The following is a 27197-nucleotide window of genomic DNA, read 5'->3' on the forward strand; positions in this document are numbered from 1 at the left end:
GTTTCAGTGCTCGGTAAACTGCCGGACCAGTTTCAGCACTCGGTGAGCTGAAGAACCAGTTTCAGCGCTCGGTAAACTGCCGGACCAGTTTCAGCGCTCGGTGAGCTGGAGAACTGGTTTCAGCGCTCGGTAAACTGCCGGACCAGTTTCAGCACTCGGTGAGCTGGAGAACCAGTTTCAGCGCTCGGTGAGCCGCCGGACCTGTTTCAGTGCTTGGTGAGATGCCGGACTGGACTCGTTTCAGTGCTTGGTGAGCCGCCGGACCGGTTTCAACGCTCCGTGAGTCGCCGGACTAGTTTCAGCGCTCGGTGAGATGCCGGACTGGACTAGTTTCAGCACTCGGTGAGCTGGAGAACCAGTTTCAGCGCTCGGTGAGCCGCTGGACCGGTTTCAGCGCTCAGTAAACTGCCGGACCAGTTTCAGCACTCGGTGAGCTGGAGAACCAGTTTCAGCGCTCGGTGAGCCGCCGGACCGGTTTCAGCGCTTGGTGAGATGCCGGACTGGACTAGTTTCAGCGCTTGGTGAGCTGCCGGACCAGTTTCAACGCTCGGTGAGTCGCCGGACCGGTTTCAGCGCTCGGTGAGCCGCCGGACCGGTTTCAGCGCTTGGTGAGATGCCGGACTGGACTCGTTTCAGCGCTTGGTGAGCTGCCGGACCAGTTTCAACGCTCGGTGAGTCGCCGGACCGGTTTCAGCGCTTGGTGAGCTGGAGAACCGGTTTCAGCGCGTATTGCGCTTGCGCACCACCCAGTCTCCGAAATATGTAACATGCCAACATACATAGGTCTATAAATACTCAAGGGCTAATCACGAATTTAAATTACCATGAATATTGAATTTAAAAACTCGTCTTCCGTTGTGGTACAAAAAAAAGATCATCAACGTAATCGCATTAAATTAATACTTATCTCAAAATGTGATTTGAAATGTAAAATAATTATTAGTCTTACCATTCGCAGCCATGATTGTGTGAAACCGATGAAATAAAGTGAGTTTTATTCGCATTTAGCAAGAAATTTGTGTTCGTGTTAAGCTTAATGTCCGCTTTCTTTTAATTTTTGAACAAACCCGCCAATCACGAAACGTCAATAATCGAGTCAGGCCGCGCAGACCCAAACAACCGAGCATCGAATCATTGATCATGTGGGCCTTTCCTTTTTACTTTTTACGATTAATGTCATTTTAATGGTATATCGAATGTATAAATAAACCACACAAGTTATTTTGCGCAATGCGAGGAAAATGCATTAGTAATAACACTGCCACTAATTACTTCACCATGGCTCCTATATACCGAACAAGAGGATGTTTGATAATTACAGAAATTACAACAAAAACCACCCACTAACCTAACTGCAATATGATTGCGCTTATCATCCAAGGTCATTTTGATTGCGTTCACCATTTAAGATCATATTCAGTGAATTGATCATTTAAGACCTTGGTCCACTTTGTATCAAACCCAGGTTTGAACTTCTTCTTCTTCAGTTAAATTTAATTTTCATTTTCCTGTTCCTCTCTTCTTCTTTCTCGTCCTCTTGACATTATTATTCCTGGTTAAATCGACAAAAGGTTTCACGAAGACAAAAGGGCAATCTTATTCCGGCCAGCGAGCCAATCAGAGACACGACCGGAAGTATGGATGGAAAATGGGAATGGATGGGATGTTTAGCGGCCTGCTGCAATTTTTGTACAATGCCCGAGAATTATTACTGAGGCCATGAATCCCCAGTAAACTTGCGGAGATTCCCTCGTGTTGACGATGAACCGCGCGAAGGCTGGAGTTCAGCGGCGCTCCAGTAAGCCCTCAGGTAGGGAGGAGGAGGAGGAGGAACGCGAAAAGCGTTCGGGATGAGCTTTAATCGTGGTCATTTGGAAGGATCGGCCGTTTGTAAACAATCCTCTGTCGGAAAATAAAATGTTATCAAAAGATCGAATAGTTCGTATCGAATAATAAGATCCATAAAGATTGACTTTGGTAGATTCGGATTGTGCTTGAAGCAATTTAGCGGTCATATATTTATTACGTACGCAAATATTAATAAGGGAATTTTTTTTTTTAACCTTAACCCCATCCTCTTTCCCCCATGCTCCCTTATTTCATATTTCACAGTTTTATATTTTTTTAATCCCCCCCCCCCCCCCGCGACCCCCCCTCCCCCCTCTCCACCCAGTGATCTGATGCTCATACATGAACTTGTACATGCATCGCATGCAGGACAAATGCATTGGTGGACATCACTGTCCTGTTAAACGAATTCACAAGGACATGAGTAGAGAATTGATACATAACGATATGCCATGTAGGATTTGTACCTGTGTTACCTGTATCATGAAGCAGGGGTTGACATGGGAGCACTGACAGGTGAACGAAACCTCAGGTTTATACCAGGTGGTCATCTTTGTGTGGTGGTGGTGGTGGTGATCTTGTTTAACACCTGTACATGTTTTCCCACTTTTTACAGCCCATCCTCCTCCGGGAGATTTCATCGCGCTCGGCTCCAAAGGCTCTGCCGAGACCAAGCTACCACAACCTCTGCACAAACCTTCCGGGTCTACCTCCGGCTTGCTCTCCGAACGAAAGCGTGAGACCTTATCCGGCCCGGCCCCGGGCTCGGCAGGACTTTCCGCTCTCACCAAGCGCCAGAAACTTGGCTCGAGCAGCAGCGCCACCAATCTAGGTCCTTTGGGGCGATTGGCCGAAGCTGCCGATGCGGAAAGACGAGCCAGTTCTCCTTCAGTCCGTGAACCAGTGGTCACGCCTGTCGAAGGTATCTGTACCTCCTGGATTGGTTATTGCCGTTTATTACTCCAACTTTGATGTTGAAGAAACATTCTGATTTTACTTTACCATACTTTGTTGCAGAGCATCGGTGCTCCTGAAGCAGTTTCTTGGCAAGGGTTGCACTGGGTGGTTTGCCATTGCTTCCCAACAGTAGTTATGGCAGGAATTTGGAATTTGTTCAGTGTAGCTCGGCTACTTTTCGTGAAGGACACCGTGGGATCTTTAACGTTCACCAACTAATGTCGGAGATGGGACGTCCATTTTGCGTCCGCCCACGGACGTCAAAGTATGTGTCCGTCCCGGTGTGTACCCCGGTTTAGAATAGGTACACCGTATCCCTGCACATCGTAAGAGGCGACTAAGGGTTGGCATCAGGAAGGGCATCCGGCCATAAAAACATTGCCTCAAACAGGGAACCATGATTGTCATGGGGCCCGCAAGGCTAACCCCCGCTCTAGCGGGGGAAATGGCCTTAAAACATTCATTCATTCATTCATTCATTCATTCACGGAACTTAATTTTTTTTAAAGTGATTCTTCACAACTGAGAGATGGGACCAAAAACACGTATTGATGAATCTCTCTGCCCGTGAAACACCAGGATGGTAGTTTATAGCTGTGTCAGGATTCAACCCAGACTAGATGGCTCAGAGACGTGTGTGCGTACCTCCAGAGTCCAGACCATCCTGTCAGTCCTTGACGAAACATACACACCAAAATTATCATCTCTTACTTTTCCTGTGTCCCAGGGTTCCATTTGTAATTAATTTTGCTAATTGTGGTGTTTTCCGTTTGGTCTCCTTATTTTTGCGAAATGATGTTAATTAAACTCTGAACCTCTAAGTTATAGATCTTTAGCAATGTACCTGGATATTCAAAGACCATTTGGGTAGTAATCATTGTGAGTTAATCTGACGGCGAAGGCCTCCTGCCCAATGCGTCACCTTAAATAGTTAGCACACCTTTGACAATATTTAGGTGATAAAACACAACAACAACAACATGCATTTTAAGGCCATTTTCCCTGCTAGAGCGGGGGTTAGCCTTGCGGCCCCCATGACAATCTTCTCCATTTTGCCCTATTTTCTGCATCTCTCCTTGTTAACCCCCTTGCCCGCATTTCTTCTTCCACCATCTTTAGCCAAGTCTTTCTCGGTCTTCCCCGTCCTCTACTTCCTTCTACATTCATTTCCATTTTAGGTGATAAAAGCTATTTATTTATCAGACATAGAACAATATTAATGAATTAGAAACACCTGCTCTCTTTGGGAGCAGCTTGGGGGCGGTGGGGTTCGCGGGGATGGGGCAAATATATCTTGTGCCGGGGCTAATAATTCCCCCTGTCTGCAGCAGTGGATGGTAAACCACTCGCATTGCGGCATGTGTACAGGTGGAAATCGTAAGGCATCCCACCCCCTCCCCCCCCCCCCCCCCGCATTGGGGTGGTCCACAATTATGTTTTTTTAAATGTCATGTTCGCACCCTCCAGAACTGTTCCAATACCTAAAAAAACACTGCTGGTGAAATAAAAATGAAATTGAATAATATTTATGGGTAGCTCATGGTCATCAAAGTTTCCCCATATGGTCTTACACTAACGTCTGACAATGCCATGGACAGTGGACACTGAAACAGTTTCTGATTGTCGCATACTTTTACAGGAATTTTAAGTTGAGTTATGAATACCCTGCATGCCTTGTTGATGTTTTATGAAGGAAAATATGTTTTGAGGGGTCTATGCAGTATGCATTGTACCCTGTAGAGTAGGCTGGCCGGAGCATGTGTGTTATTTGAACAAGGACTGGGCACCGAACTGCTATTTCTTGCTTGTCGCCACCACATACTTGAAATTGTGATTGGAGCAGTGTTTGTGAGCTGCATGGGGCCCTCCTCTGGACCAGAGATCTTAATCTTCAAACGATTCCAGGCTCGCTGGGAATTTCTGGATCAGGATAACTTTGATAATCCAACCACAGATGAATTGGTTAGTGAATCCCTTTCTGATATCAAGGATGATGTTCTGCTTTTCGCTGGGAGTCAGCTTGCTGAAATCCAGCCAAGAGATGATTATCGGGAATTATTGGAACTGTGTGTAATCTTTCTGGGTGGAGTTCCTGCAAAAGGAGTCCGGTTCATGGCCCCAGGACCCATGCACCATGTCCGTTGGATGTCAAAGGTCATCTATAGCCTGAGGGTTTGGATGTTCAGAAGTCAGTTCAAACTCACCAGCAAAGAGCAGAAAGGACTGAGAGACATTGCCATCTTCACCATCCGTATTTACATCAGAGCATGGATGACAGCTCCTCTTGCGGCTTCTGCCCCAAACAGTGATTTGCTTCTTCTAAAATCTCTGGTGCAGTACAAAGATGTAAACCAAGCAATTTCGAAGGCAGCAACCATGAAACTAGCAGGCCATCTGTGGTACTTATCAGAGGACCTGATTGGTCTTGCATTTTTTGACAAGAATGTGCCTGCAGCAGTGAAACAACAAATGATCCTCGCACTGGAGAATGAAGGACAAGAAGATCCTCCGAAGCGCATCCAAGTTGATCTGGGAAATATTCAGGAAAGTGGTTTGGAAGACTTTGTTACACAGAAATCCCGCATGCTTTTTGAAAAGATGGACCTTCCTGACAGTTTTCTGGAAGCAGACCCAGAGACTTGGGAAGACCGAGACGATTTTAAAGCAGCGTGTGAGACTGTGAAGGCCATGAAAGTGGTAAATGACCATGCGGAACGAGGAGTTGCACTAATTCAGGAGTTCAGTGGACTGCTGACACATGATGAAGATCAACTTCTGTCCCTGCTGCAGGTTGTGCAGGAACACAGGAAAACATTCCCTGACAGCAACAAGAAGACCCTAACTGGAAAAGACTGAATAACCAGCTGGTAGATGTGTTTAGAATTTGTATGTACTGTATGTGTAATTTGTGTATTGCGTTATATACCAATTTCACCTCTATAGTGTATAGACTATAGCTAGACTATAGTTAGAAGGCTAACCCCCGCTCTCGCAGGGAAAATGGCCTTAAAATGCATGTTGTTGTTGTTGTTGTTGTAGTGTATAGACTATATATACTGAAATTTCAAGCTAGTTGAGCTACCTCTAAATATTACAATAGATCCATAAAACTTCACATATAGTGTTTTTATGATGAAAGGAACAATTCTGGATGGTGAGAACATTACAACGTTGTTACCATGTTTTTCTCATATTATTCTGGACCACCCAACACCGCATCCCCCAAAGCCATTGGAACATGAAAAGGAAGACAAGTGATTTGTTTTACGGTACCTTTGGCTCAGAATTTGTCCCTGGTCACGCGTGCATAGAGAGGAGCGATAAATTGTTTTACTCTGTCTGCCGGCCTGGCAATCAAACAAAATTAAAAACCATTCCAAACGGGAAACTTACTGTTTTTAGGGATGTCATAAAGGACATGTACACCAGGCACGAAAAGCTAATGTAAGGTAGTAGTTAGGTGATGTAATGGACACTGCAGAAAATGGCAGTAAAAAACGGAAATAATTTATTTATATACGACTTTTACAATCTTTCTTTTATTTAATTTGAATTGCATACTTGAGGACCATAGTACACAAATTGTCTATTAATAGTTCCACGAACCTCCAGTTTTGCCGTACTTCAATTTAAATAAAGGTTCAATCGGGTGGTGTTTTTTTTATTAAATAGCAAGAAACCTTCGATTTTTTTATTATTATAAAGAATCGTTAAAATTACTATTTTATTAAAATTGAAGTAACACTACACGTGTTTCTATGAATTCTCCGCGGGTATCGTGTTCTGTGAACTCAGTGGGTATCGTGTTCTGTAAACTCTCAGTGGGTATCGTGTTTCTTTGAACTCTCCGTGGGTATCATCTTTCTATGAACTCTCCATGGATATACTGTTCTATGAACTCTCCGTGGGTATCGTGTTTCTATGAACTCTCCATGGATATACTGTTCTATGAACTCTCCGTGGGTATCGTGTTCTATGAACTCTCTGCGGGTATCGTGTTTCTATGATCTCTCTGCGGGTATCGTGTTTCTATGAACTCTCTGCGGGTATCGTGTTTCTATGAACTCTCTGCGGGTATCGTGTTTCTATGAACTCTCTGCGGGTATCGTGTTTCTATGAACTCTCCGCGGGTATTGTGTTTCTATGAACTCTCCGTGGGTATCGTGTTCTATGAACTCTCTGCGGGTATCTTGTTTCCATGAACTCTTCACATGTGTAGTGTTCTATGAACTCTCGGCGGTATTGTGTTTTATGAAATCTCTGCGGGTATCGTGTTCTATTAAATCTCTGCGGGTATCGTGTTCTATGAACTCTCTGCGGATATCGTCTTCTATGAACTCTCTGCGGGTATCGTGGTCTATGAACTCTTTGCGGTTGTCGTGTTTCTATGAACTCTCTGTGGGTGGCGTGTTCCTATGAACTCTCTGCGGGTATCATGTTCTATGAACTCTCTGCGGGTATCGTGTTCTATGAACTTTCTAGTGTTCTATGATTTTCATTATGTATACATGCACATACTCATGCATATCGAGAATTCCTCATTTAATATAGTCGGATAAATCTACATGGAGGTGTGTGTTTGGATGTGTATATTATGAGCACTGTGAGAAATTGCCGCTTGTGGTGATGGATATATCTGCAAATTTAGTCATTAAATTGATTTCTGATCAAGAGGAAGGATGAAGCCGGGTGTCCCGTATGCTCGTATTAGTTGGGGGATGGTTATTTTCTAGGTGGGGTAAACCCCTGCTCTACAATGTAGATCGCTGAAACGAGGAAGTAAACGGGTAATTTTGCGAGTATGTGACGCTCGATATTCTCTTGTGTGGATTTCTATGGGTCACCCTGCTTGTGTTGACCTATTTCCACAGTGCCACCGGGCGCTCTTCTTGAGGCGGTGGAGGCCGCCGAGGCAGAGGGCAATGACGAGCGCGTGGAGGCTCTGCTTTGCGGGGCGGCTCGGCAGCTCCGGCTCTCTCGACCTCGGCCCGATTCCACGTTGTGCCTCGCCCTCATGTATCTCGCCAAAGTCAAGCCCAATATTTTTGCAACGGAGGGCATCATCGAGGTTTGTGTCCGATCTCATTTGATCCCTCATTTTAAGCTTATCCTTGGAATTTATGGACTTGCTGTGATGGTTGTCCAATCAGGCAGGGATGGTGGAGGGTCTGACTCATACAAATAATTTGAAGCTTGATCAGGGGAATGGCCAAAAAGTGAACTCTGGTAAAAGATGCAATATAATTTATTATTGGATGACATCCAGTTTAACCCCTTCTCTAGATGGTGCGTGACATGTTATAGCTCGCCATCTTGACATGGCATCAGAGTGATTGGTTTGAGGAATTAAGCAATTAAGTATAGAATTAATTGGTTCAGTCCAAGATTGTGGAACTACTTAATTTAAATTAAATTTAATATTTTGAACATAGATCGGAACACAAACACAATTTTTTTTTTTTTATCCAGTTTAACCCCTTCTCTAGATGGTGTGTGACATGTTATAGCTCACCATCTTGACATGGCATCAGAGTGATTGGTTTGAGGAATTAAGCAATTAGTATAGAAATAATTGGTTCAGTCCAAGATTGTGGAACTACTTAATTTAAATTAAATTTAATATTTTGAACATAGATCAGAACACAAATCTACAGCTTAGAGGTACTTTGGCTCTGCATTTGGCAAATTGTATGGAATCTGGTCCTGATCCCGCATGCGTGCTGAGGAGTAAGGTGATTGGTTTACCCCGTTTACCTGTCTGGCAGTCAAACCAAAATTGAAAATCCAACTTTCCTGGTTTTAGGACGTCGTAAAGGACACAACAACAGGCACGAAGAACTAATGTAAAATGTTAGATAAGGTGGTGTAAAAGACGCTGCATCAATGGTGATAACCCTCCAAAAATGTTTTTTCACTACTACCTTTAAAATATTTTATTTCAATTGAATTATATACCTGAACACTGTTGAACACAAATCACATTGTTGGCACTTTCAAAACCCCACCGTTTAGCAGTACTTGGAGCAAATATTACAGCATTTTACGTGATCGCGACCAATAAAATTTGTCGCTCAGTAAAGATGCTTGTTTCTCATGACTGTGCGGAGCAAGGTGAACTCCACAGTTATAAATGAATTGCTGTTAAAATGCTTCATTACCCTCACCTGAGGAGAGGGTATTGCATTTGAGTCCGTTTGTTTGTTTGTTTGTCTGTCTGTTTGTTTGTCCGCACAGAATAAATATGATTTTCTCTGCAACCGTTGGTCCGATTGACAGGAAATTTTCACCATAGGTGCAACTCCACCTGTAGAATTTTTTTAATGATATTTATGATGTCATAGGTCACGTGGTTCGGCCGCCATCTTGGAAAAAGCGGGAAAAAAATTGCACCTCTATCTCCAAAAGCGCTGAATAGAAAAAATTGAGACATGGCTCATTGTAAAGAATTCTCCATGGGAAATAAAATATGTTAATGATGATGTCATACGTGCCTCGATTGTGATGTCATAATTCGACAAGTACAAAACTTCATCCCATCAAGATTAAATTTCTTGAGCGTCATGTCGGCATAAATTGGCGCAGAAAAAAAAGAATGACGATGTCATCGTTCACATGGTTCAGCCACCATCCTGGAAAAACCAAAAACATTTGCACCTCTATATCTCTGAAAGCGCTTCATCGAAAAAATTGAGACATGGCTCATTGTAAAGAACTCTCCATGTGGAATAACACCTTTTAATGATGTTGTCATAGGTGCCTCCATTATGACGTCATAATTCGACAAATACAAAACTTCATCCGATCAAGATGAAATTTATTGAGCATAATTTAGGGATAAATTGTTGGAGAAAAAAAACCGATGATGTCATCGGTCACGTGGTTTGGCCGCCATGTTTGTTTTAACACAAAAGCCTTACAAACCACTGAAAACATATCCTGGCGAAGGTCTGCAATCTCTGATTGCTCTTTCTTGTTTTGGTTGTGTCAGGCTCTTTGTGGTCTCCTGCGTCGAGACCCCGGCGTCGTGTTGAAATCTAAAGGGGGCAGTACAGCAGCCATCTTGTCCTGCAACCTGCTCATGGCTGCGTATGAAGAGGATGAGAACTGGCCTGAAGTTTTTGTCAAGGTGAGCAGCGTTTTCTGGCTCTGTAACTCTGGTCATTAATGCCATGCTTGCCTGTTCATGCTTGCATGATCACATGGTGCAATGTGCTCATGCAGGTATATATTGAGGACTCGCTTGGTGAACGAATGTGGGTAGACAGTCCGTACTGCAAGCTCTTTGTGGATAACATCCAGACCGCATTTGGTACAAAGACTCCCTGTGGTCTTATGCTCCATTTGGATCAGGGGCGGCCCACAGGTGGAGAAGCTAGTGCTGGTGAGGTCTTCATATGGTTGTTTTGTTGGCTACTTTTGACAGCCGCTGCCAGCATTACTGTCGTTTCATTAAGGTCATTTTCATTAATGACCGATGTGCATGCATGTTTGCAGGTGCAAGTCCTCGTCTGAGTGGTGCAGACGATGACAAGACGTTGGAACCATCTGAACTTCTCATTGTTGAAGACAAAGTATCTTCAGATGATGACTCCACACCTGTTATGCTGAGGTGCACATTTGATTCTTGTCATCTTCATTTATTTTGCTGTGTTTTTACCTTTGTTAAACCCACGGTGCCTCCTCGATGTTAACTTATGGTGAATTTGTATGTGATGCGCTTTTCCACGACATAACGTCAGTGCTGCTTTCGTCGTGACATTAGAACTCCAGCTTCTTCCAGTGTAGGGACTTTGCTGTTTGTCACTCTCTAGCTTAAACCACAGCTTTTTGTGGCAGGTATGACGAAGTGGCCGGGGGTGTTCAGGAATACGTGGGGGATGTGCTGCGGGAACAGCTTGCACGGAGGCAGCCAATGGACAGCGTCCCACGTCACCTCTTGCGCCTCCTCGCCGCCACGGTCGGTTACGTGGATATTCGGCTCCTTGCGGTTCAGAAACTGGAGCTATGGTTGCAGAACCCTAAGGTGATCGGGTGTGTGAAATGAAGCAGTTTGTGTGCGATGAAGGTGTAGATTAGGAATGGGACTAATGAGGAAGTGTTTCTAATATAGGATATTGAGGAGAAAAACGAACTCGGCAGGATGGCAATTGACTTTCTTTTTATTTATATTTTTATTTTTGTATACAGAGTTGAAGCTCGTGGAGAAGCTCGAACACAGAATGGAATAGGACGAAATAGAATGTAAAGAGCCGTGGAAAGAGAGTGGCGGTGGGGGGGGGGGGGGGGGTTGTTGGCATTTGTTGGCACACAGACAGAAGGATAGGGGAGCAAAATAGAGGAAGAGTTGGAGAAATAAAGAACATGGGGAAGGATGAGAGCAAGCGGAGGGCAAGGGGTGAAGAGGATGGATATGGCCGCAAACTCTCAATCACAAAAATGGAAGGGAAAACTGGCGAAGAAGTAGAAATGGGACAAGAAATAAAAGTAAAAAAAATTGAAATAAAATAAAATTGAGAAAAATAATTAAGAGGGCAAGGGGGGGGGGGGGCTGGACCTGGAAACGCCGAGAGAGTTGGGCTTGGGGTGTGTTAATGAGGGTAGAAAAGATCATGGTTCTGGATGGGGAATGATCCAAGATGGTGGTGCACAGCTGTCTTAAAGCCCTGGAGGGACGAATGCGATTGAAGAGAATGTGGATGTTGATTCACAGGTGGGGAAAAAGAAGAACAAATGAGTGGAGGTGAGCAGTAGTCCTGGATTTAGGGAGTTTCAACAGGAGGGGGTTACTGGCAGACCATGTGCTCCCTATAGAATCTTGGGGGGTACAGAGCACGGAAAAGGCAGAGGGTGTAAGACCAGAAATGAGACAGTAGAAGACAGAGAGACCACCAACCTGTATGCCATGTGAAGGTGATAGACTCAGTTTTATTGCAGGAGGTACCAATGATCCTGAAGGACTTGGTTTCCACGGCATCAAGCTGAGCAAGGTGTGAGGCAGGGGCACCAGCCCCTCAAGCTGCGTATGAACGCCTTGCTAAAACGGAGTTTATTATCTTTCATTTCAACTCATTAAGTGGAGAATTCCTCGAGAGTTAGGACCCCATCCAACAAGCAAATTTTTACACCTGGGACAAAACCTCCCAAAAACCCTGAGGTCACCTGATCGAAGTCCTCCTTTTTTTCAGCTCATGCGTCCAGCACAGGACCTTCTCATGGCCGTGTGCAGCAACTGCACAAGTCACACGGCTGAGGATGTGGAGGTGATCTCGCATATCACCAAGATCCGTCTGAAGCCAAAGCCTCTACTCAACCACTACATGTTGTGCATACGGTTCGTTCATTTATCATCTTTCGATCGAAACAACAAATGTTAATCCATGCATCGAGGAGCAGACATGTTGTTGTGATATGAATTTGAAGGACATTGGTAGAAAGGACAAGTACACCTAGACAAATACACCTAGAGTGCGAAACAGCACAACCAAATATTTTATATCGAAATATACATAATATAAAAATAACCACCTTTAGAGGCCATTTTTCCCCGCAAAGCGGGGGTTGGCCTTTTCAGGCACCGTGGTTGTTGTTGTTTTGTTTTTTTTGGTCCCCTTTTTGAAGCAATGTTTTACGGCCGGATGCCCTTCCTGACGCCAACCCTTTTTGCCGCCTTTAACGACAAACAGGGAATTACCAGTGAACTGGTACTCAATTAGCCGACCTCGGAAGGATGACAGGCTGAGTCAACCCCCCTGGCGTTAATTCAGCGATCGACCGGGATTCGAACCCAGGATCCTAGGATCCTAAGCCGGCACCCTAGCCGCTAGCCCAACACCAGGGAAAAATTTTATATCGAAATACCACAACCAAATCGAAATAGTACAAACAGCACAATCTTTTGATTTACATATCTGTTTATTTAGTTTTCTATATCTCCTTGGGGCTGGTAGGATGGCCAAGAGCTCGCCTGGGTTTGAATCCCGACTCGGCGATCATGTCTGTGTTTCACACGCAGGGTGATTCATCAATGTGTGCACCGTCCCTCGGATGGACGTTAAACGGGCGTATGGACGTTAAACGGGCGTCCCGTCTGCTGGCATTAGTTGGTGGGCGTTAATGAACCTTTGCAAAGAGTTAGGCGAGCTATCGCCGGCATACTGAGCAAATTAATCATTCCTGCCCTACCTATGGGAAGGCAATGGCAAACCACCCAGGCCGGTATAACCCTTGCCAAAAAAACAGCTTTAGCGGCATCGCGCTCTGTAACAAAGTACGTATGGCACATCGGAATCAGATGAGCTTCTGACACAAAGGTGTTTGCCTTTCAGTATAAATAGGACGTGAGGGTCAAATAGCCTCTTTGAAAGAACTGTATGACTTTTTTGAGTACCTGAGACCCAAGGCAAGCTTTTCTAAAATTCCCTGGAAATCTAACGTTCGAACATTACATTATTTAACGAGAACAGCACTCGGTAGCGTGCATACCTGCAGCATGCTGAACAGGATGTTTTGTATCACACTGATCGGCTGGATCCGAATCTGGATCATTCGTTCTTTTTGAAATATCGTGCGATCTATCGTTTCCGGCCTTATCTCTCAATTATGAAGAATCACTTCAAGAATCACTGTGAACATTAAAAAAAACTAGTGCGTGCCCGTATGTGCGGGGAGGTAAGTACGAGGACATACGTACGTTGACGTACGTACCAAAAATAAGGCCTCACTGTCCGGAAGTTCGCATATCGCAGTTACGATTAATCGCAAATTAGTTTTAATGGCCAATTCTTCAATTTGCGCCAACATATTTTGCCATTTTGCAATTTAATCGCAAGGAAAAGCACAAAGAGAAGAGAACAACAAACACACACGCGGTTCCTTCGCTGTAGCTTGACCGTACGTGCAAATTTTTTTTTAAACTTCCATCGTTCCTTCGGTCTTCGCTCTCGTCCTTCGCCGTTCCTTCGCTCTCGTCCTTCGCTGTTCCTTCGTTCACGTACAAATCGTATGTGTTTGCTAAATAAATGGCCATAACTTGGTAACCACTTGTCCGATTAATAGCAAACCTTGAAAAGGCACATCCTCAGGTCCCCAGCAATATACCTGGTAAGTTTCACTTAAATCAGACCAGTGGTTGTCGAGAAACAGCGGTCACAGGCATACACACAGACATACACACAGACAGACAGACACACAGACACACAGAGATTGCTTGCATTATAGAGAGATATATCGTGTCTGGATTCAGATCTTCACCAAAATCGAATCTATTCATCCTCGTCACACACCCAACCTGTCCACCAAGTTTCGTCTGAATCTGCACAGACCTTTTTTAGATATCCTGCACACAGACAAACAGAGGTGAAAACATAACCTCAGTCTACCTTCGGTGGTAGAGGTAACAAATCGGGCGATCAGCCGAAGTGTGATTATATATCTAATGCGTGATGAAAACCTAATCGCATGCGGTTAAATAACCAGGAAACTTCACACATGACGAGGGCGTGTTTATGAGTGCGTTTACGATCTTGAAGCAACCATTGCATGGCTTATAAGTGGTCGTTTACATGGGACGGTGAATATGGATGTGTTAGGAGTGCTTGAATTAGCTCGAGAGGAGGCAAAAATGGGATAAGAATTGGGCAGTTCTATCTAGACAATGCTTTTGTCACCGTTTAAGGCCTAGGTGTGCGTTAGCAAGACACTCGCTAAGCGCCCTATCGTCAATTCGGCCCATCATATGTGACGGATCACATTACGGAGAACCTTCTGTTTGATCCGGACCGTGTCTTGCGCAGGGAGTTGCTGAATTCCCACAAGGACAACCTGGGTACCCTGATCAAGGGCCTGCTGTTCAACGAGCTCTCCAACACGCGGAATCCGAACAACATGCAGATCCTGTACACCGTGCTCCAGCATGTGCCGAACACCGCTCCCAGGGTCAGGACATTCTGCCCTTGTGGCTTTGTCAGAAGATTTTCTTTTCCGAGATCCCTCTGCGTCCCACCCGATGTTTCGCGAGACGTAATGTGCGACTTTCCGTCTCCTCCTCAGTACCTCGCGCTGGTGTTTCAAGAACTCCTGGTGAACAAGGAAGACTTCTTGCGTGCTTCGCGACTCCTGCTGCGTGAGATCGCCAAGCAGTGCAAGCACGAGATGGACTTCCAGGCCTTCTGTCAAGGTCTTATGGAGGAGCGTAACGAGCCGCCCTTCTTGAAAATGGAATGCAAGGTGCCCGTTTGTCTCGACCCGATCCAATGGCATTTCCCTTTCCGACCGAGCTCGGCCCAAATAGAAGGATGTTATTTTGCTCAGTGAACGGTTTAAACAGAGGAATTTGTTTTGGATGTATAAACATCATTTTGTTTAAAGTAACAACTCCCTGAATGTGGGCTTTTGTTTGTGTGGGCCTTATCTTTTGGTTTGGGGGAGGGGGTGGGGGTGAGTGAGTGAATGAGTGGGGAGGGGTGGGGGAGCTTTCTAAGCATTGTGTTTTGGTTTGTAGGAATGGAGAAGGGGCTTGCTCAGCATATATATATGTATATATATATATACATACACACACACACATATTATCTGTATACATAGTCGAGTTTCATGGAAAAGCTAGTACTAGTACACTGGATGGATTAGGATACAATAGGACAAACGCAACAGCAGAGAGTGGGAGGAAACACCAACAGTTGAGTTGAAGGACAAGATACAAGGAAGCCTGGCCAAACAATGGGTGTGGGGAGGAATTGGGGGGGTGGGGGGGGGGGGGGGGGGGAAGAACTCTCAGGAGGGAAAACTGGAAATTTGGAAGGAAGAGGGATTGTGGTGGGGTTAAGAGGGTTAATGAGGGTAGAAAAGATGATCTTTCTGCATTGGGGACAATCTGAGATGGTGGTGAACAGCTGTCTTGAAGACATGAAGGGAAGTATGCGGAGAAAAAAGAGGAACAAGTGAACCACGGTTGCGAGGTGTTTTCCTGGGTTCCGAGGCTGAGGTGGTGTTGGGAGACGTCAAAACTGTTTTTGTTTTTTTGTTTTTTTGTAGACAACATCGAGGCTCGTGAAAGAGCTAACATCAATCACAAAAAAGGACAAACGGATACACAAAACATACAGTAAAGGGAGCGTGAGACAAGATAGGGAGAGAGAGGGAAGCACACAAGTACAACAGCAGAGAACAGGGACAAGGGAAGATCCGTGGGAGGGAGAGGGCTTGGGGGGAGGAGGCTTGGGAAAGCGGGGGAGGGTGGTAGGAAAGGTATAAAACACATGGACACTGCCAGAACTTCCAGGAAAGAAAGAAGTCGGGATTTCAAAAAAAAAAAAAGTGGATCTGGGGTGAATTAACGGGGGTAGAAGAGATCAAAGTTTTGGGTGGGGGAAGATGCTGTTTTATGGTGATGCTGATGGTGGTGAACAGCTGTTTTAAAGACCCTGGAGGGAGGAGTGGGATTGAAGAGAGTGAGGGAGTTTGTTCCAGAGGCGGGAGAAAAGAGGAATGAAAGAGTGAAGGTGAGCAGAGAGTCTTGATTTTGGCAATTTCACCAGAAGAGGGTTGCTGGCAGATCTTGTGCGACCTGGAGGAATATTTGGGGGACAGAGTACAGATCGAGCTCGGGGAGCAAGGCCGGAAAGGAGTCGGTAGAAGACAAAGACCACCTACCTGCCTGCGGTGAGTGAGTGAAAGGCGCTTGGAGTTAGCTTCATCGCGGGAGATTCCAATGATTCTGAAAGCTTTGGTTTCAACAGCGTGAAGACGAGCTAGGTGTGAGGCAGGAGCACTGGCCCAGAGGGGAGAGCAGTACTCCATTGAGCTGCGGATGAAAGCCTTGTATGTGGTGAGGAGCTCAGGTGTGCCAAGGAAGGACCTCACACGACGGAGGATGCCCAGTCGGCGACTGCCTTTGGAGGCCAGATTGGAAATGTGGTTTTGTACTTCACTGTTGAAGCTTTTTTGCAGGAAGTGATTTGTCATGCTATTTTGAGGTAGCATTTCATGTGCAATGCATTTTTTGGTAGTTTGAGATAATTTTGATTCAAACTCCTGCTCACGAACCCTGTGATCACTTCCTTATGATGATGTGCCTTGCTATACACCGGTATGATGTTGGTGCGACGGACATGTTCTCTGATAGGTTGAAGCAGTTTGGAAAGGCCAATAATTTTTTTCAATCTACTTTTTTGTTATCATCAAGAAGAGCAATTAAAATGGTGTGGGTATTAAGTTCCCTTCCCTCTCTCCCCTACCCCCTTCCCGCCTCACTCCATCAATCCATCATTGGCCTAGCTTAGCTAGAGATGGTGGTGAACCATCATACTGGATCTTGTGTTGCAGGAACGCTTCGTGATTCAGATAACCGATCTGCTCACACTGTCCATGATGTTGAGCATCACGGCGCAGGTGAAGGAGGCCGGCATCGCATGCGACAAAGGAGAGAAAAAAAGTGAGTTATTACTTTAGACTCGGTGACGCGGCCCGACCAGAGGAGAACCGATGGCTGGTGTTTACATGACTGCCTATCCTCATATCGTTGATTGTGATGGAGATATATGTTTACTTTGAGATGGTGTTTACTTTGGCATTCACCAAGGTGGTGACGGTAACTGCGTCCACACAGACCTTGAACCCCTGCGGACCTTCCAGCGCCAAATAGCTGCCATTCAGTGCGATACCGTATGCTGGTTGCACACAATCGTCCCTACGTCCTTCAAGCTCCCTCCGAAAGACTACGTACACTGGTGATTCATTCTCTGAACACTCGTGTTTACATTTCACGTCAACGACTCAACTTAGTGTTGTCCATTTTAAAGGCCTTTGTTGTCCACACACTACCACTGTAATGTGGGCGTATTCAGATTCGGATCTTTACCAAAATCGAATCGATTCGTCCTTGTCACATGCCTGACCGGTCCACCAGGTTTCGTCCGAATCCGTCCATAACCTTTTGAGATATCCTGCACACAGACAGCCAAACAGACAGGGTTTTTTTTTTTTTTTTTTGTATACAGAGTCGAGGCTCGTGAAAGAGCTAACATTTATCAAACAAACAAATCCAACAAACAAGCAAACAAAGTATATAAAAAGGGGAGCGGTCGACAAGATGGGGAGAGAAGGGGAGGAAGCACACAAACACAACATTTGAGAGCAGGGACATCGGGAGATGTGTGGGAGGGAGAGGGCCTGGGGGAAGGCAGGATAGGTATAAAACGCAAGGACACCAAGGACTTCCAGGAAAGAAGTCGGCACCTCAAAAAAGTGGATTTGGGGTGAAATTAGCGGGGGTAGAAAAGATCAAGGTTTTGGATTGGGGAAGATAAGAGATGGTGGTGAACAGCCGTTTTAAAGACCTGGAGGGAGCAGTGGGATTGAAGAGAGTGAGGGAGTTTGTTCCAGAGGCGGGAGAAAAGAGGAATGAAGGAGTGAAGGTGAGCAGAGAGTCTTGATTTTGGCAGTTTAACCATAAGAGGGTTGCAGGCAGATCTTGTGCGACCTGTAGGAATATTTGGGGGACAGAGCCCAGAGAGAGCTGGGGGAGCAAGGCCGGAGAGGAGTCGGTAGAAGACGGAAAGACCACCAACCTGCCTGTGGTGAGTAAGTGAAAGGCCCTCGGAGATAGCGTCATCGCGGGAGATTCCAATGATTCTGAACGCTTTGGTTTCAACAGCGTGAAGACGAGCTAGGTGTGAGGCAGGAGCACCAGCCCAGAGGGGAGAGCAGTACTCCATTGAGCTGCAGATGAAAGCCTTGTATGTGGTGAGGAGCTCAGGTGTGCCAAGGAAGGACTTCGCACGAGGGAGGATGCCCAGTCGGCGACTGGCTTTGGAGGCTAGCTTGGAAATGTGGTTTTCCCAGGAAAGATCATGGCAGATAGTGAGACCCAAAAGCTTGAGTGACAGAACTTCTTGGAGAGGATTATTCAGAAAGTGGATGGGAGGGTTGTCCAGTCGGTCTTTTCGGAGAGACATCGTAAGAGTGTGAGATTTGTCAGGATTGAAAGACATGTTCCACCTCTTTGCCCAGTCTGTGATTTTGTCCATGTCTGCAGAGAGTGAGGAGGCTGCAGACTGCAGATCTGAGGGATGAGGAATGGAGCGGCAGAGAGTGGAGCCATCAGCAAAGAGATAGAGAGGATTTTCAAGAGAGTCAGAGAGATCATTGATGAAGACCAGAAAAAGCACAGGGCCCAGAACACTGCCTTGGGGAACTCCAGCCTGAACAGGAAGAGGAGATGAGAGAAACCCATTCAGGGCCACACGTTGACTACGACTAGAGAGGAAGTCCGCCAGCCATGCGTTGAGATTTCCATGGATACCAAAGGAGGAGAGTTTGGTGAGCAGAGCGGGGTGCCAGACCGTATCGAAGGCACGTGATATGTCGAGGGAGACAGCTCTAATTTCCTGTTTGGCATTGAGGACCTCCATCCATTGTTGAGACAGCAGAAGGAGCATGTCCAGAGTAGAGTGACCTGGTCTGAAACCAAATTGATGATCAGAGATCAAGCCATTGGAGAAGAGGAAAGATTTCATATCCAAAGCAATGATGGATTCCATGACTTTGCTGATAATTGGGAGAAGGCTGATTGGTCAGTAGTTGCTAGGATCTGTTTTTGCACCTTTTTTGTGTAAAGCGGTGATGTTGGCTGATTTCCAAGCAGATGGCAGATGACCTTGAGCAAAAGAGAGGGTGAAAAGAACAGAGAGAGGGAGTGATAGAGTGGAAGAACAGGATTTTAGGACCCGTGGGCTGATGCCGTCAGGTCCAGTTGCAGAATCAGAGTCGAGGGTTGACAAAAACTTTTCCACCTTGTCAGGAGGAAAGGACACGGAGTCCAGGAGCAGCTGGGTACGACTGGTTATGGTGGGTACAGAGAGGGATGGGTTTGGGACACAAGATTTAGAGGCAAACACAGAGTTGAGGCAGTCAGCTTTTTCTCGTGCGGAGTCAGCTGTGTCGCCGTTTGAGGTAAGGGAGGGGATGGAGGGGGAACAAACACCAGAAACAGATTTGACCAGATGCCACCAGGATTTGGAAGAGGGAGACAGATAAGAGAGTTTGGTCTTGAGAACGGAGAGAACGGTGAAAACATAACCTCCGTCAAAGTCGGTGGTGGAGGGAACTAAAAATTCCGGTGAAGTAATACGAGGTAATAGGCGTCCACAACCATCCTTGACCATGTCGTAGAACAGCGGCTTAGGCCACGTCGCGTATGATGGAGATTACAGATGGTGCAAGCTTAATTTTCTCGAGATTGAGCTGAGAAACACTTTCAAACAAATAGAGCCCAAGCTAGTGTTTCTTCCCAGTAAATAGTTTCCTGGGAATTCCTGGAAAATTGTGAGAAATTGATTCTGTATTCCTGCCATTCCCTGTTTTTTTTGTTTTTTTGGTTTGGGCTCAGAAAATTTAGGTTCAAATGATCCCTGGTGGCGAGTGTAGTTGTGGTTGTGCTTGTGTAGAGAGCACCTCTTTTCCCTCTGAGCACCTCTTTTCCCAACACGAAGGAAAGACTCGTCAACTTTTATTTTATGGCCTTCACAGCCGTACCACAACCAAGTTGGCTAAATGAGAAATGTGTGTGTGATGGTAAAAGCTAGTTTTGTACAAAGTTGTATGATTATTGGATGGAAAATGCGGCCCGCATTCCAAAAAAATCAGTTTTCTGCGGGCATGGGTTGCGTGGCGTTTCACGTCGCAGGAATAAACTTCCTCGGCTAATGAATCATCGCAAAGACGTGTTGTGGTGTGCGAGATGACTTTCTGAAAAGATTGCAAAATGTAGCAAAAGCAAGGCGTGTGTTTGTGCACGCGTGCATGTGTGTGTCCATGAAAGTTGCTGTTGTCGGCTGATATCTCCACATGTGGGTGGGTTTCACTAGACGGAAAGGAGACCTACCAGGTCTCAAAGTATCCGTGTGCGTGCGTTTCTCTTCTACACAAACACTTTGATTGGTGGTTTGCAGGTTTGGCCCATTGCCAACAGGATTTATAATTTTTATTCAATATGTTATTTATTTTATTTTGCACTTCGCTTGCAAGTTAATTAATTGTCATTTCGAGTATAACTTTGTTGAATACATCACAGTTTTACCTTCCAATGTATCATCTTCTACCTTCATCCACAGTCTGTACAAAGTCCTGTTCACCGAGCAGATGGAGACGTACTACAAATGGGACAACTGGCCTCCGGAGAGTGACCGCAAGTTAGTATGTCTGACATTCCATCAAAACCGGCCTGTAAATGGCATGTTCGTCCGAAACGTGAAAGATTGTTTTGAGTGCTGGATGGTGGGTGCTTGTCGAGGGGGATTTGGCATCGTATGGAGTGAGTTATGATGACCAGTGTGTTGTTGCTGATATACTGGTGCAGAGGGGCAGTGTAATAGGATGTGATTTAATGACCCAATCTATGTCGGTCTCTCCACAGCTTCTTCCTACGGCTCTGCTCTGAAGTTCCGCTTTTGGAAGACACCCTAACCCGCGTACTTCTTATCGCCTTGTCCCGCGATCTTCCACTTGGCCCGGCGGATGCCATGGAACTGGCTGACCACCTTGTAAAACGAGCAGCCTCTGTACAGGCGGATGGTAGGTTACTGGGGTCAGGGGTGCGAGAACACTTGAAAGGTTGCGGTTGTTTTTATATTTTTTTTATATTGAATATTTATCGCATCACGGACCGGGCCTTCTTTGTTCTCCAGACCTCGAAGTACTCCGAGTCGAGAAACTTCAGCTAATGGAAGCGGTGCTGAAACTGGCAACGTACCACTACCCAGAGAACATCCATCTCCCTCCAGGGTAAGAATTCCATTCAGTGTGAGTGTCGCCCTAGTTGTTTTCCAATGGTGAGCTTTACGTGATGCATGGCCGCAGTATTAATCCTTGACATCTTCCTTTGGTCCTCACTTAGGTTGGTTGGCAAAACTAGCAAAATAAAAGAAAAGCTGTTTCTGTGTTTTTGGTCTTGTGGTTCTTCTTCCTCTTCTTCTTCTTGTCTTCGTACGACTACATCCCCAATGTTATTTGAATGCTATGGTGATTGTCTCTGTAGTTATGACCCCCCAACTCTGGCCATCTCCAACCTGTACTGGAAGGCCTGGCTGTTCCTCCTGGTCTTGGCTGCTTTCAACCCACGGAACATCGGCTGGGCGGCCTGGAAGGATTATCCGACCCTCAAGATGCTCATGGAGATGGTCATGACGAAGTACGTTTCGATCATTGGGGAAACTTCATTTCTAATGTCATATCCAGTTTCATTGATTAACGTTTCACCTGTCATCCATCAAATGATTATGGCCAGGTATATACAGGAAGTTTCGGTTTTCTCTGTTGCAGTAACTACAGCTTCCCGTTGTGCACGGCTGGTGGAGAGGAGCTGCGGGCAGAGTGCCTCGCTAAGGAGGTACATCTTACTCAGCTGGAGAAGCAGGAGATCCTGCAGTTTGAGAGCCATCTTGCTGCTGCTTCCACCAAGCAAACCATTACGGAGACGAACAGTCTGCTACTGCCCCAGCTGATGGCGCTCAGCCCTGGGTAATCTCACCTATAGGCCCCAATGTTGACTCCGAGTGGGATCAAATCCTCAATGTTTTAAGCAGCGTCTATGTTGATGGTTGAACTTTTCGTACCGCATGGTGGTACAATAATTGGTGGTGTTTCACTCATTAGGGGACCTGTGCGACGTCCACCTGCCAGCATGGTGGAGCAGCTACGTTCGCTCAACCAGAGCCTGCACCTGGGCCAGCTCTTGTGTTCCAGCCGTGACCCTGACTTCCTGCTCAGCATAATCCAGAGACAGGTGCAAGGGATGTTCTGATCACATGATATATTTGTTTTTTTATATTGGCCCCATTTTTGCACTCATTTGCATATATTATATCTGCACCCTCCTCTCACCATCTCCCTCCCCACATTCACCCTCCAGGGTTCATCTCAATCGATGCCCTGGTTAGCTGACCTGGTAGAGGCCAGTGAAGGGTCTTTGGACATCCTGCCCGTTCAGTGCCTTTGCGAGTTTCTACTTCACGAAGCTGCGGAGCAGGCCAACTCATCTGGACAAGCCACGGGCATCACCAGTGGGGGCGACGACACGGAAGTTGAAGATGAGAGTAAGGAGCAACGAGCTCGACGAGCCCTGGTATGTCTAATTCCTGCGGTTGAGTACCGAACCAAAATTGGGCACGAATCGATTTATTGCTTTGTCCTGTAGACTAAACCAACCTCATCTCTCATTCTTATCTCTAGTTCTTTCCTCCACTCATTCTACCCACAACAGAAAGCTTCCAAACAAAGGCAGCTGCTCGCTAGGCTACAAGACCTACTTCAGGCCTCCTCCGCAGAGCTGACGACTCATGAAGTTTTGGATTACTTCCTGCGCCGCTTGTCCTCTCCGCAGTCGGCCACGCGGAGTCTCGCTCTTCAGGTAGGCAGGGGAGAGACGAGCAGTTGCGTCGACCAACACCAGAGTCGTCATCACGATGGTAACTGATGTAAATTTGGTAATTGTGTGGGAAATTGCTCTTCGAAGGAAACGATTCATCATTTCCTTGTGCATGTAGGTCACTGTGTGTGCTGGAGTTTTGTCCAAATCAAAATTGATTGTACGAATCTCGATGAATGCTCCAACTCCTTTGGACCACTCTTCCTGCACATTGAATCGTGCGGAAAAGACCGATTGCAAATTAATATGAATCGTCACTCAAAGATCCTGGTGTTGGCTTGGCGGTTAGGGTGCCGGCTTGGGATCCTAGGATCCTGGGTTCGAATCCAGATCGATCGCTGAATTAACACCAGGGGGGTTGACTCAGCCTGTCATCCTTCCGAGGTCGGCAAATTGAGTACCAGCTTGCTGGGATGAATGATCACGGTGTGTACCCCGGTTTAGAATAGGTACACAGTATCCCTGCGCATCGTAAGAGGCGACTAAGGGTTGACGCCAGGAAGGGCATCCGGCCATAAAAACATTGCCTCAAACAGGGAACCATGATTGTCATGGGACCCGCAAGGCTAACCCCCGCTTTAGCAGGGGAAAAATGGCCTTAAAACGATCATTCATTCATTCATTCACTCAAAGACTAATCACACTCACATTGACTGTTATCACTAGCGAGCAGTCCTGCCGTGTGGGCGGGAGCACTCCTAGACTCCTAGAGTGCCCAGGATAAAATAAAAAGTGAACAATTGAACAACTTCATATCGTCACATGCAACCTGAAAAAAATCTACCTGTTGCGTGGTGCATCGTGATGATGTGATGCTTACGTTACGCTATCCTAACTTGGATTATTTCACTGTTTCGTTAATTTCATTTGAGATTCCTGAAATTCCTTTTAATAACCCTGGTGTTGGGCTAGCGGCTAGGGTGCCGGCTTAGGATCCTAGGATCCTGGGTTCGAAACCCGGTCGATCGCTGAATTAACGCCAGGGGGGTTGACTCAGCCTGTCATCCTTCCGAGGTCGGCAAATTGAGTACCAGTTCACTGGTAATTCCCTGCTTGTCGTTAAAGGCGGCAAAAAGGGTTGGCGTCAGGAAGGGCATCCGGCCGTAAAACATTGCTTCAAAAAGGGGACCGAAAAACAACAACTACCACGGTTCCCGAAAAAGGCCAACCCCCGCTTGCGGGGAAAAATGGCCTCTAAAGGTGTTTTTTTTTTTATTCCTGAAATTCCTTTTAATCCTGGGTTTTTCTAGCAGTACTTACCTTTGCCCACCAAAGGTAGACGGAGGTGATTTATTCATCCCTGTCCGTCTGTGCGCACAATATCTCAAAACATTGCAGACTAATTTGGACAAAATGTGGTGGACAGGTTTGGGTGTCTGCCATTGACAAATTGATCCGATTTTGGTGAAGACCTGAATATGGATCCGAGAATTTTAAAAGTAATTCTTCACCATTGAGAGATGGGGTCAAAACAATATCAAGAATGGTATTTGAAAATGTTGTGGACGAGTTATGACAAAACTAGGTGGATGAGTTGGGTAGGTGATGAGAACAAGCCGATTCGATTTTATTTCAGATTCGGCCTGTCGGTGGGATACAAACCATAAACTGTTGAGCCTTGTGGAGGTATGCGCTCTACCGAGTGCCGTTCTAGTTCTCGATTTAAATGATGAAGGTTTGCAGGTGTCTTATCGAACCCACATCTCCACTACCTGGCTGCAGACCAACAGCATATCTCGTTTTCATTATTCCTCTACCCTCCTTACCGCCTTCGGCATAAAGAGAAACAGGTTGAGATGGTTTGGTCATGTGTTGAGGAAGGATGAAAGTGACTGGTTGAGAAGAGTGATGGAAATGAATGTAGAAGGAAGTAGAGGACGGGGAAGACCGAGAAAAACTTGGCTGAAGATGGTGGAAGAAGAAATGCGGGCAAGGGGGTTAACAAGGAGAGATGCAGAAAATAGGGCAAAATGGAGAAGATTGTCATGGGGACCGCAAGGCTAACGCCCGCTCTAGCAGGGAAAATGGCCTTCAAATGCCTGTTGTTGTGTGTTGCCTCCTTACCGCCTCCATCCTTTCCAGGGCCTCTCCATGGTCCTGACCCCTGCTAAAACGTTGGGTTCGGATGGTGACGAGGCGAGCAACGAGTCGTCCGAAGAACTCTCACTTGGAACGAAACTGCTCCCCACGTTTCGCTGGTTGCTGCATGACCTTCCTCACCTGCCTGTATTCCGCCACGTCCGTGGCATGACCATCCTCGCCCTACAGCAGGTTTTCTTTGAACACCGATTGGACAATGATCATGTTCCATCACCGTCCAGTCGGTACCACAACGGCTGTGACAGTTGGTGAAGCAAACGTGAAGAGTTTGGTCTGACGTTTGCCTTTTCTTTCATTTATTTCTATCTTTAGGCAATTCACGTGGAGATGTCCACAAAGGCCATCACGGCTTACCTGCTTTTCCTGGCTCAGCACGCGCAGCCAGGAGACCAGAACGTTGTGGGGAATTTGATCCTGGTGAGTGTTTTACTCCCGTGCTTCTACCTCATGATCTCGTCATCCCACTCTTCGTTATTCCCAACTTGTTTACTTCCCGTACATCTGCTTTTCTGTCGGAGACGATTTTGACCTATTTGCTATCCATCGACATATCCTGGTTCAAACAGCTAAAGGGCGACCCTGCAGATCTCGCTATTCGGAGATGAGCGTCGTTGCGGAAAATCGTTGCATTAACCTTGTTCTTGGCCTTACGTGGGACAGAAATCCTCTTGAAGGACATTTTGAAACATTTTTGTTTTTGAAATCAACGTTTATCTCAAAACAATGTAACCACAAAAACAATTCTGGGGATTACAAACTTTTGATCATTAATGGTAACTTTGATCTCTTGGCAATTCTTCATCAGAAGACCAAGTTTTAAAATGTGGTGTTTACTTGAGGATGCCCTGCAGTTATTTGAGGAATTGCAAGCATGCCAATTTCACCTGTTCTGATTCATAAAAAGACCTTCCTTTAGTTATGTAGTTCAAGTCAAGAGGTAATAGTTAAATGATGTTTGTTGTAACGATAATGAAGAAAAGAACGACCGTCAGATGTTCATGAACTTGACTGACTGCGTGTTTTCAAATACTGACACACCTGGCACGCAAACGCGATTGGTACAGGTATAAAAGAAAAAGAACCACCTTCAGAGGCCATTTATCCCCGCAGAGCAGGGGTCGGCCTTTTTTGGGCACCGTGGTCCCCTTTTTGAAGCGATGTTTTACGGCCGGGTGCCCTTCCTGCCGCCAACCCTGTTAGTTGCCTCTTGCTTTTGCAAGAAGTGAACTGGTGCTGGATTTGCCGACCTCGGAATGATGACAGGCTGGGTCAACCCCCCTGGCGTTAATTCAGCGATCGACCGGGATTCAAACCCAGGATCCTAGGATCCCAAGCCGGCACCCTAACCGCTATAATGTACAGGTATAATGAAACGTAATAAAGAGTTTCTCATTTTCCACACGTTGGTGTCGATGAAGATTATTTTTTTAAAGAATTGAGATGAAAGGCCGATTTGATTCTCATCGACTGGTATACTCCAGACTTCATCTCGGCACACGGAAAAGCGGGTTTGGATGAAGCTTTTTGCAAAAACGTGAAGGCAAACGTGACATTTGAGATGTGGTAGGAATTGTAGGAGTGAGAAAAGGATGAAAGTATTTTGTGTCATTCGTTTGTGATAATAAAACTTTGTGTGTCATGGATTAAACGAGGTTAATTCCCTCCCGTCAACATAATCGGCTGGCACACTGGCCCAATAATTGCAAATTCCGCCCGAACCGATGGCACATTGTGATGGAGCGGCGACGTGTCCAGGGTCGGTTCTCGGTGATGCCGAGCGACGATGGCGATGCTGATGATGATGAATCGCCACATCTTACTATAATTCACCAAATGCCTGTCTGTCTGTCTGTCTGTCTGTTCCCAGGTA

The 27197-nt window shown here is 46.0% G+C and overlaps 2 protein-coding genes across 5 annotated transcripts in view; one reads left to right on the forward strand and one right to left on the reverse strand.

Moving 5' to 3' along the window:
- The window catches only part of WDR90 (WD repeat domain 90), a 48229-nt gene extending 47116 nt beyond the window's left edge, over positions 1-1113 (reverse strand). For 2 of the 3 annotated variants that reach the window (XM_078777583.1, XM_078777581.1), the window contains exon 1: positions 950-1054. In XM_078777583.1, the coding sequence (XP_078633709.1) occupies positions 950-1004 (55 nt within the window). In that variant the 5' untranslated portion in view covers positions 1005-1054. Of the gene's footprint in view, positions 1-949 lie in introns of all 3 variants that reach the window. The other variant, XM_078777582.1, reaches the window with a different exon arrangement.
- A 517-nt stretch (positions 1114-1630) lies between these two features.
- Positions 1631-27197, forward strand: part of INTS1 (integrator complex subunit 1) — a 54286-nt gene continuing 28719 nt past the window's right edge. For both annotated transcript variants that reach the window (XM_078777584.1, XM_078777585.1), the window contains exons 1-22: positions 1631-1810; positions 2465-2770; positions 7677-7873; positions 9794-9931; positions 10027-10186; positions 10300-10414; positions 10642-10828; positions 11991-12136; positions 14598-14739; positions 14854-15030; positions 17128-17236; positions 17411-17531; positions 20916-20993; positions 21218-21375; positions 21489-21585; positions 21839-21991; positions 22123-22320; positions 22456-22585; positions 22712-22924; positions 23063-23209; positions 25310-25498; positions 25640-25744. In XM_078777584.1, the coding sequence (XP_078633710.1) occupies positions 1762-1810; positions 2465-2770; positions 7677-7873; positions 9794-9931; positions 10027-10186; positions 10300-10414; positions 10642-10828; positions 11991-12136; positions 14598-14739; positions 14854-15030; positions 17128-17236; positions 17411-17531; positions 20916-20993; positions 21218-21375; positions 21489-21585; positions 21839-21991; positions 22123-22320; positions 22456-22585; positions 22712-22924; positions 23063-23209; positions 25310-25498; positions 25640-25744 (3315 nt within the window). In that variant the 5' untranslated portion in view covers positions 1631-1761. The remainder of the gene's footprint in view (positions 1811-2464; positions 2771-7676; positions 7874-9793; positions 9932-10026; positions 10187-10299; positions 10415-10641; positions 10829-11990; positions 12137-14597; positions 14740-14853; positions 15031-17127; positions 17237-17410; positions 17532-20915; positions 20994-21217; positions 21376-21488; positions 21586-21838; positions 21992-22122; positions 22321-22455; positions 22586-22711; positions 22925-23062; positions 23210-25309; positions 25499-25639; positions 25745-27197) is intronic.

The sequence above is a fragment of the Myxine glutinosa genome, chromosome 5, assembly GCF_964187855.1.
Source record: "Myxine glutinosa chromosome 5, kmMyxGlut1.1, whole genome shotgun sequence".
NCBI classification, from domain to species: domain Eukaryota; kingdom Metazoa; phylum Chordata; class Myxini; order Myxiniformes; family Myxinidae; genus Myxine; species Myxine glutinosa.